At 42.4% G+C, this 10,842-nt stretch overlaps 1 protein-coding gene across 2 annotated transcripts; it reads right to left on the reverse strand.

The window, feature by feature from the left end:
* Nucleotides 1–4,478: 4,478 nt before the first annotated feature.
* Nucleotides 4,479–10,039, reverse strand: tagln (transgelin). 2 transcript variants are annotated; one of them, XM_044032957.1, is made up of 6 exons: nucleotides 9,922–9,989; nucleotides 6,530–6,572; nucleotides 5,748–5,936; nucleotides 5,339–5,510; nucleotides 5,124–5,226; nucleotides 4,479–5,048 (listed from the first exon to the last, which is right to left on the reverse strand). In XM_044032957.1, the coding sequence occupies exons 2-6, from the start codon at nucleotides 6,539–6,541 to the stop codon at nucleotides 4,910–4,912; spliced, it is 615 nt and encodes a 204-aa protein (XP_043888892.1). In that variant the 5' UTR covers nucleotides 6,542–6,572; nucleotides 9,922–9,989; the 3' UTR covers nucleotides 4,479–4,909. The 2 variants fall into 2 exon arrangements, with proteins under 2 accessions (XP_043888892.1, XP_043888893.1); XM_044032958.1 differs by lacking the exon at nucleotides 6,530–6,572 and having other exon boundaries at nucleotides 9,922–10,039.
* Nucleotides 10,040–10,842: the final 803 nt, after the last annotated feature.

Raw genomic sequence — 10,842 nt, forward strand, 5'->3', positions numbered from 1 at the left:
AGTGGCCACTCAGCTGCAATTAATCAGCACCTAATCAGGTGTCTTTGAAAAAGCAGCACTTACTCGGAAGCGGCAGCTTCAGCGGCAGACTCCTCCTCAGATGAAGACTCCGGAAGACAAAGACAAAGGAGTCTAAACAGGAGTCAAGACTCCGGAAGACAAAGACAAAGGAGTCTAAACAGGAGTCAAGACTCCGGAAGACAAAGACAAAGGAGTCTAAACAGGAGTCTAACGGGGAGGCTAATGAGGCTAAGTACCTGTACCTACAACTGTTACCTACTACTTTTCACATATGTGCGTTTTTTCCATTCCTGTTCATGTCTCTTCTCATAGATATTGCAAACCTCACAATCATTCACAGCACCACCGTAACCTTTCCTCACTTATATATCCCACCCGCTCCACACACATCCAACACCTTGTTGCAGGGGGCCTGTGGAACTGCCAGTCAGCTACCCGCAAGACTGAGTTCATCTCTGGCTTTGCTACTGAGCAATGTCTGGACTTCCTTGCTCTCACAGAGACTTGGATAACACCCTCCAACACAGCCACCCCTGCGGCTCTCTCCTCTGCCCACTCCTTCTCCCACACACCCAGATCCACTGGAAGAGGTGGCGGGACAGGTCTGCTTATCAACCCCAACTGGACTTTCACTCTTTTCCCACTGCCTCACTTCTCTTCACAGTCGTTTGAATTTCATGCTGTAACTATAACTCACCCAGTAAAACTCATCATTGTTGTCATCTACCGTCCACCAGGCCCATTGGGACACTTCTTGGAGGAACTAGATGTCCTCCTCTCAAACATCCCTGAAAATGGTCCACCACTTGTTCTTCTTGGTGACTTCAACATCCAGTCAGAGAAGTCATCTGATCTACTTCTACTTCTTTCATCTCTTTCTCTCTCACTTGCTCCTTCTCCACCAACTCACAGAGCTGGCAACCACCTTGACCTCATCTTCACCAGAAACTGCTCCACCTCCCACCTCAAGGTAACCCCACTTCATGTCTCTGATCATTTCTTCATTTCCTACTCTCTCCCACTCTCCCAATCGGATGATCACATCTCATCAGATATTGCACTTGTCCGTCGCAACATTCGCTCTCTCTCTCCCTCCTCTCTCTCCTCAACTGTTCTATCAGCACTTCCTTCAGCTGACTCCTTCTCCCTCATGCATCCCAACTCTGCCACAGACACCTTCCTCTCTACTCTGTCCTCCTCTCTTGACTCTCTCTGTCCTCTTACTTCCCGGCGGGTTCGTAAGTCCTCCCCAGCCCCGTGGTTGTCGGACTCAGTGCGTGCTGAGAGAGCCACGATACGGGCAGCAGAAAGAAAATGGAGGAAATCAAAACACCCTGATGACCTGCTTTCCTATCACTCTCTCCTCTCCACCTTCACTGCCTCTATCTCTGCAGCCAAACAATCTTTCTATCAGACTAAAATTCAATCCTCTTTCTCTAACCCCAAAAAACTTTTCTCTATCTTCTCTAACCTCCTTGATCCCCCCACCCCCCCTCCTCCTTCCTCCCTTCTACCAATTCACTTTGTCAACTACTTCACAAAAAAGGTAGATGACATTCGCTCTTCTTTCTCAACCCCACCTCCTGTTCTCACCACTCCACCAACCACACATTCAGCTCCTTCTCTATCCTCTTTCTCCCCTCTATCTCAGGATCAAGTTCTTTCCCTAATAACCTCTGCCCGCCCCACCTCCTGCCCCCTTGACCCTATCCCCTCTCACCTTCTTCAGTCAATTGCTTCTGATCTTCTTCCTTTCCTCACCCACCTCATTAACACATCTCTGTCATCTGGTTGCTTTCCGGACTCTCTTAAAGAGGCCAGAGTGACCCCCCTCCTTAAAAAACCCACCCTTGACCCGTCTGAAGTAAATAACTACAGACCTGTCTCTCTTCTTCCTTTTCTCTCCAAAACTCTGGAGCGCGCTATCTTTAATCAACTCTCCTCCTACCTTCACCGGAACAACCTTCTTGATCCTCTTCAGTCTGGTTTTAAAGCAGGTCACTCGACCGAAACTGCACTTCTTGCTGTCACTGAGCAACTCCACACTGCCAGGGCTGCCTCTCTCTCCTCTGTGCTCATCCTCCTGGACCTTTCTGCAGCGTTTGACACAGTTAACCACCAGATCCTTACTTCCTCCCTTCAAGAACTAGGTGTCTCAGGCTCTGCACTTACCCTTCTCTCGTCCTATCTTCAAAACCGAACATACAGAGTAACCTGGAGAGGATCCGTGTCGGAACCCTGTCCTCTAGCTACTGGGGTCCCTCAGGGTTCTGTCTTGGGCCCTCTCCTCTTCTCTCTATACACCAACTCTCTTGGTTCGGTTATTCGCTCTCATGGTTTTTCCTATCACAGCTACGCCGATGACACCCAACTCATTCTCTCTTTTCCCAGCTCCGACACACAGGTAGCAGAACGGATCACCGCTTGTCTGACTGACATCTCTCAGTGGATGTCTGACCATCACCTGAAACTCAATCTCGACAAGACTGAATTTCTTTTTCTCCCAGGAAAGGGCTCTCCCACCACAGATCTAACCATCACCCTCGACAACTCTGTGGTAACTCCTTCTCACACCGCAAGGAACCTGGGTGTGACACTTGACGACCATCTCTCCCTCACTGCCAACATTGCTGCAACAGCTAGATCTTGCAGATACATGTTGCACAACATCCGAAGGATTCGGCCTCTTCTAACCCAGAAGGCGGCACAGGTTCTGGTCCAGGCTCTTGTCATCTCACGCTTGGATTACTGCAACTCCCTCCTGGCTGGTCTTCCTGCATGCGCCATACGACCTCTGCAACTCATCCAGAATGCGGCAGCTCGACTGGTCTTCAATTTACCAAAATTCTCCCACACTACACCGCTCCTCCGCTCCCTTCACTGGCTTCCTGTAGCTGCTCGCATCCGCTTCAAGACTCTAGTGCTTGCGTTCCATGCTACAAACGGATCCGGTCCAGCCTACATCCAGGACATGATCAAAACCTACACCCCAGCCCGCCCACTCCGCTCTGCATCGACAAACCGGCTTGCTGCTCCCTCACTGAGAGGATCACAGAGGCACTCGCAGAACTCGAGACTGTTCACTGTCCTAGCTCCCAAATGGTGGAACGATCTCCCCATCGACATCCGGACAGCTGAAAGCCTACACATCTTCCGACGCCGACTAAAAACACATTTGTTCCGACTCTACCTCGACTAAGACGACAAAAAAAAATAAATAAATAAATTGTATTGCACTTATGACTAGCACTTCATAGTTTGTTCTACTTGAAGCTCTTACTTACTTCTAGCTCTTATTTGTACCCAAATGTTTAAATGCACTTTTGTAAGTCGCTTTGGATAAAAGCGTCTGCTAAATGACATGTAATGTAATGTAATCTAAACCAACATAGAGGTGAATAGCGCCACCCAGTGTATAGGAACGTGCTCACTAGCTCTGGGATCGATTTGTCTTGACTTGATGTGCAGGGTAAACAATCAGGTGCTAGAAAACCGCCCACTGACTTTGATGGGCGAGTTTGACAGATAAAAAAAAATGAATGATGCACTGCAACACGGACCATGAAATAATGAATTAAATAGTGAAATAATATGTTTTTTACATACAATTAATTGGCATTTTAATTAATTAATGACACATTTAATTAATTATTTAATGGTGTATTTACTTATTTAATTAATTACTTAATCAATCAATTAATTGATTAAATAAATAAATAGATACATAAATACACCATTAAATAATTAATTAAATAGTGAAATGATTATATATGTTTTTTACATACAATGAATTGTTATTTTAATTAATTAATGACACATTTAATTCATTATTTAATGGTATATTTATTTAATTAATGACACATTTAATTCATTATTTAATGGTATATTTATTTAATTAATGACACATTTAATTCATTATTTAATGGTATATTTATTTATTTAATTTTGGCACTTTCCGTCCTCCACAGACAGGCAGGGTGCACATGTTCAAATCCATCTTCACTGAGCTGATTCTCTACAACAGTGACATGAATATGTTTACAGTTTGATGTTTTCATGGTCAGCTGTCATCAAAATTTTGATGATTATTTGATGATTATCATCAATAATCATCAAAATTATTGATGATTTTGGTCAGATCATCAATAAAAAACAAATTAAATATCCACGTCAGGTTTCGCCAAATCATCTTTTCTCATTTGCTACATTTCATTTAAGCCATTTTTGTTTTTTAATGCAGGATAACTTGTGTTTCCTCCACATCAGAAGCCAAACCTGGAGCTGCATCAAATCCTCTGGTTTTATGTGAACCTACAACACAGATACTCAGTGTGTGTCATTCAACCCAAAAACCTGAACTGTCACTTTAATGGGTCACATTTAAACAATAGATTTGAAAGCATTGTGTCACAAACATTTTCCCAAAATAGCAAAAAATAAAATATGCAGAATCAAAATGTCTGTATATCAAAGTCATTATTTAATAAAACAATGTACAACATATTGGTGCTGATACAGCAGGCATAGCATTGTGGGAATTCATATTAAATAATGTCAGAGTAAGGAGTGGTGGCATGTTGTGGCTGTCACCACTCCAAATGAAAAGAAATGACCATTTAAATGTGTATCTGTGATCATTTGGTTGGTTTTTAGTTTTTTTTCTACACATCCAAGTCACAGATTTAGCCAATTTTATGGAGACCATTTACTGAAGGCTTTCAGCAACACAGGCGAAGCATGGCGAGTACTGCGGTGGTTCATCGATACAAAGAGCGAGTGTCAAGACAAAGGAGTGGAGAAAGCAGATTAAGGTTTAAGATAAAAGGACTTGTCAGGACCAGTGAGATGCTTAGCGGCTATAAGAGGGTGTTGGTGGCGGCTTGTTATTTTAGAGGATCTGCCGCGGTCTTCCATAGCTCATGCCCTCTTGACTGGCTCCTTTATTGGACCCCATCTGTAGGCCGATCACATTTTTGCCCGCCTTGATCTGCTCATCACTAAAGTCTCGCTTGTTCTCCTGTGCTTTCCTGAAACAGACCATTGGAGATGTCACTCAATAAATAAAGTTCTTCATACTTTACCACTGAATGTTTTTCACTTACTTAAAGAACCAGTTAGGATCTCCATTGTATGTTCCTTCATCCTTGGTAATGGCCAGACTGCCCAGAGCGGACAGAGTCCTCTGCACTGCGGCCAGGTCCTTACCTGTCTCACACATACAGATTATAATCCTTACACATCTGTTCGTCATCATTTCCAAACATAAGCCACTCAACGTCAACGTCTGGAGTGTAGAGAGTGATAGAACCCCTCTGACCTTCCCACAGGTCCACAGTCTGGAACATATCCGTCTTGGTGACACCATATTTCTCAGCCGCACTGAGGAACTGGGAAATCTGCTCCATCTGTTTGAAGGCCATGGACGAGCTTTGGATCTTCTTCACAGGCTTCTCTCCAGCAAACAGGCTGTTAATCAGCTCACTCAACACCTGCGGAAGAAATAGGATTTCATTTATTTAACTGTACAATTCATGTGTTCACTAACACGGAGTCGCCAATCAAAATGAACAACTGGTCGAAAGAAAAGAGGAAAAAAGGCAGAATGAAGAAGACGAGAACAAAGAAACACACACAGTTTACGTTTCTGTGAAAATGAGCAACAACAAAAAAAAAAGAAAAGGAAAAAGGGAGTTATTCTAATAATCAAACAGACAATGCACACTCACACATCCATCCTTCAGCCAGGCCTGGAAACCCGTTTTGCCGGACTCTGGCCTCCCCACACCCGAGCCACACTGACGGCTAATCCACTCCACCAGGATCTGCTCCAGCTCAGGGTCGTACTTGCTGTCAATTTTATCCTGAACCTGCCGGCTCAAGCCAAACGACGGACCTTTGTTAGCCATGCCCACTCCCTGAGAGGTGAGAAGAGGTGGAGAGGAGACAAAGTGTGGAGACACGTGGACAATCAAGGCAGGGAGACAAGAGGAACACAATCAAGTACAGAGGACTGACGCTGAGTTCCTCTGACATCATCTCCACTTTTATACAATTTACTGTTTGTGCAATTTGTTTTCCTTGTTTATGAAAATCCCGAAACACTCACCTTTTGGTCCAAAACAAATCTTATGCTAATGGGAAATAAAAGTCACCTAATATTTCCTGTGAGAAACAAACATGCACTGGTGTCTGAACAATCACACATTCACACACTCTCCTGTCATATTTGCTGTAATACACCAAAGCGACCTGTGGTCACATGCATGTGTATGTGAGCGTCAGTGCTTTGAATGCTTTCCCCTCATCAGTGACTTTAACAGTGACTTTTGTCTGAGGTGAAGTGGTGACGTAACAGTGGAGCTCTGTCAGCCAGATCGCACACGCGCACGCACACGCGCACGCACACGCACACGCACACACACACACACCACTGCCAGTGCTTTGTTCTCCTGTGTGTGTCTGGGCCAGCATCCAAGTGAAAACCCATATCAAAGTTCACAAATCCAACCTTTGCAGACATCTTGATATCAGCTCACTTCAACTTCCTGTTCCTGAGGAGGTTCAAAGTTCAAATGTTAAAGGTTGAAGCCAGCAGTTGACTGCAGGAGGGTGGTCTCTGACAGCAACAGTGCTGTATACGTGCATTTATGAGTGAGTATGTTTATTTAATGTTTATGTGAAAAACATGTTGATACACAGACATCAGTCTAATGTGGGATAGGGACTTGGTCCCTGGCTCCTCTAGTCTACTGTACTGTACTGTTGTAATAATAATAATAATAATAATAATAATTAGAATTTTAAGTTATTGTGTTAAAGGAGCTGTATGTAAGAAATGCAACTCCAAGGTTGTGGGTTTGATTCCCGGCTCAGGTATGTGTCCTTGGGCAAGACACTTAACCCTGTGTGAATGAGTATGAAAGATGCACTGCTCATAGATGAAAGTGTGAGTGACTCCATTCTATTCAACAAAGTGCTGTAGTTTAACTTTGATCCTCTGTGGCGCGCACACACACACACACACACACACTTCTCTTCTTTTCCATTGGCATTTGGTTGTGAGCGTCATAAACTACTGTCTGGACCACAAAAGCAAATCATGCACACTACACTCTTTGCTGGAAGTATGTTGACCACACTCTGCACTCATTGCCTTCTTGAGTCGTGTCCTCTGAGGAGAATTCTGTCTTGTGTCCGTTTCTATGACAACCATACAAAGATTACATCATACCTTTTTTTAAGTTAAGTCCATTGGGGCATGATCTCTATTTCGGGTTTTAAAGTGTAACTCGGGAGCCGTTATTATGTTTGGTCTCATTCCTGAGCATCATCAGCACTTCAACAATCTTCCAAGGAATGCTGCATTAAGTCCTGCAACCTTTCAAACAGTCACAGCAATGACTTCTACTTCAAGCAGCTAATAAATGAAGATCTGTACTCGACTGCGTAGCAACTGTTGTTACTATGAACTAGTGCTGTCAGTTAAACACGTTATTAACGGTGTTCATTTTTATTTATCATGAGATTAACGTTCTTTTTGGCCGAGCAAACTTTGTAGTTTTTTCACTTGCTGTTGCAACAACATGTAACGTTAGAAAAACTACAACAACACACTGGATCGAGCTAGACCAGAAACACAACAACAGGCACGCTGCACACACATGTTTGGGCCACAGAGTCGTAAGCTAACGTTCAGTTCTGAGTGGACGGCGAGCGCTGTGCGCTTCTCTGTATCCAACGCAGCCTGGATCATTTCATCCAAGTCATGATGTCTGCAGTGTTACCAACCAACCACGCTCAGACCCCCCAACCGTAGTCAGGAGACCTCCAAAGACCGCTAGCTCCTTTAGCTCGGATTAGCTCGTTACACTTTATTCACACACTGCATTATTGTTATTATTATTATCACAATAAGAGCAATAAGTCACAATATGCAGGTGACAGACGTATTGTCTCAATAAGAAAGCAGATCCACTTTTCTATGTTGATAAGAGCATTAAAATGAGAAGAAATAATGGGACACAAAGAAATCAGGGGACATTTACAATAGATACAAATGTGTGATTAATGGCGAGTTAACTATGACATTAATGCGATTAATTGTGATTAAATATTTGAATCGTTTGACAGCACTAGTATAAACATGACATTGTCACAAATAATAGATTTCCTAAGGCTGATTTTCCTAAACATCTGACTAAAAAGTGAGTGTGTGGTGCATAAATAACTATGAAGAATAAAGAGTGCAATGCAAAGGTAAGCAAAGGTAAACTAGGATACAACTACAGATGTCAAGTACAAGACAGCCTATCATGTTTCCGCTGTAAAGCCTCTGTGTGTATCCTACACAGCTCTATCCCACAAACATGACCTCACCACTGTTGCTCCTCTGTTTCATTATTACCATGGTAAATCTGCCTAATGCCAGAGCAGGAAACCAAGGCGAGGGCTGTGGTCGCTGTGGTGGTCTGACAGGAAGTGGCGTCATGTGGCCTTGATCAGCTCTGTAACACTTCTGTAATGAATGCAAATACTGGAGACTTTTTCTGATCATAGTTTAAATGAATGATTGTATTCATCCGCTGAAAGGAGCAACAGCACAGTGCAGCAGTGTTAAAGCTATGGTTCCGTTCTTTCAAAATATTGTGGGACAACACTCAAGGAAGCCTTTTGCAACTGCAAAGTAAAGTTTGTAATGTGTGTTAAGTTTGTAAAGTTTGTAAAGTTTGTTAAGTTTGTAAATTTGTAAAGTTTGTTAAGTTTGTAAAGTTTGTTAAGTTTGTAAAGTTTGTTAAGTTTGTAAAGTGTGTTAAGTTTGTAAAGTGTGTTAAGTTTGTAAAGTTTGTAAAGTTTGTAAAGTTGTATTAAGTTTGTTAAGTTTGTAAAGTTTGTTAAGTTTGTTAAGTTTGTAAAGTTTGTTAAGTTGTTAAAGTTTGTTAAGTTTGTAAGTTTGTAAAGTTTGTTAAGTTTGTTAAGTTTGTAAAGTGTGTTAAGTTTGTAAAGTTTGTTGAGTTTGTAAAGTTTGTAAAGTTCGTAAAGTTTGTTAAGTTTGTAAAGTTTGTTAAGTTTGTAAAGTTTGTAAAGCACTCACACATGTATATCAGAACAAAGGATTTCAGACACTGAAGTCACAAGACAACACATTTCAAGTGGCCTCATTGGATCAACAACCTCTCTAGGAACTTTGGTGCAGGGAGTGAGTAACTTACAAAGTGAGATTTGATCCCCTTAGCCACAGTTTCCAGTTGGAAAATAATATATTAATATAAGATATACGACTTTCATTAGGTTATTAGCCTTTTGTTTTTCCTGTTGGGGACAGTACCTCATACACATAAAAAAAGACGTCAGTTGAGCTGAGATACATCGTCCCTCATTTGCCTTTGCTCTGTATATATTTGTTATTATATGGCTCTGCTCGATGCCGGACGTTTCTTATCACAGGAACATCTGGGTCAGGTGATGTTTGCTGTTGGCTGGAGAACTGCACCTCCGTACGGCCACAGACAGATTAAACATGTGGATGATGATGCATCCCTGCATGCATCCCTGCATGCCACTGTGTCTGCCTTCAGAAACATGTGACACTTGCTGATCTGCATGTGTATCCTGGCCTGTGGACTCCATGTATGGCAGTGGATGATTTGCTTGTGCAAATAAAAGTGCCGGGATCAGCTCTCGCTGCTTCACTGGTTACTGGTCTGAATGACACTCGTGATAAACGGTGGAACAAGCACACAAAGAAAACTGTAACATGAAACATAAACTTGATGATTAAATACTCCTGGTATTGGCTTATAGACCTCTGCTGCCATGCATTTGAAAACACTGAATGACGCTGAATAATATCAACTGAGCTTTATCCAGTATATTTACTGAATTTAAGAGAAGAATACTCACTGTGTAAATGGTCAGTTGTCTGCTGGACTCTAATGCAGTCTGTGGCGGAGTGTGGATGTTTGACTCGGTGTATATGCTTCCCAGGAACCTCCCTCTCAAAAACGCTGACTTAAAAGGAGCAGATGAATTAACATCACTATACAGTCCACTGTAGAGATTCTTGGGGAGTGAGCAGGGAGTCTGAAGGAGGAGTCAGAGGGAGAGAGGGGTAGGGAAAAAGGAAACTTCATCCTTAAAAAGGCATGGCCTGTCAGCAGTTCCCTCATCATGTCCATGCATCTCTCCCCCTTTGTCCAGTGAAAAAGCCCAGCCTTATTTGGGTAGAGTTGTAGCAAGGAGTGGAGGGAGACGGCAGCCAGGAAGTATTGGTTTGGTCAGCAGGAATTTTCCACATACTTTCAACACAAATCCTCCTCATGTAAATGAGGAAAGAGATGGTGAATGGGTTGAGGAGAATAAGAAGAGGAACAAAAGAAAACTGAGGGGAGACCAAGTGTGATAAGAGAGGAAGAAGGGGAGTGAGTTATAAAGGAGTGGAGAAAAAAAAGAAGGAGAGAAAGACACAGAGTAACAGGTCAGTTTAAGAGTCAGGAGAAGGAAAGAAGTCATCGTAAGTCGTGGCCGTGTGCATAACCTGACGTTTCCATCACTTCCAACGATGCAAACACCATAATTATGTTTGAATATAAGTGGTTTTCAATATAAATATAATAAAAAAAGTGGTTATAATATAATATAAACATGCAGTAAAACTGCAGTTATTTACCTCAGTGAAAACTTCTTCCTTCCATTTAGATGAGAAATTAGTCACAATACACAATATGTTCAAAAGAGGGCGACATTTGGACGACATACTAAACTGTGACATTTTTATCACATTTTGGACGACATACTTAAGTATGACATTTTTGTCACATTTTG

This window comes from Solea senegalensis, linkage group LG8 (genome assembly GCF_019176455.1).
Source record: "Solea senegalensis isolate Sse05_10M linkage group LG8, IFAPA_SoseM_1, whole genome shotgun sequence".
In the NCBI taxonomy this organism is placed as follows: Eukaryota; Metazoa; Chordata; class Actinopteri; order Pleuronectiformes; family Soleidae; genus Solea; species Solea senegalensis.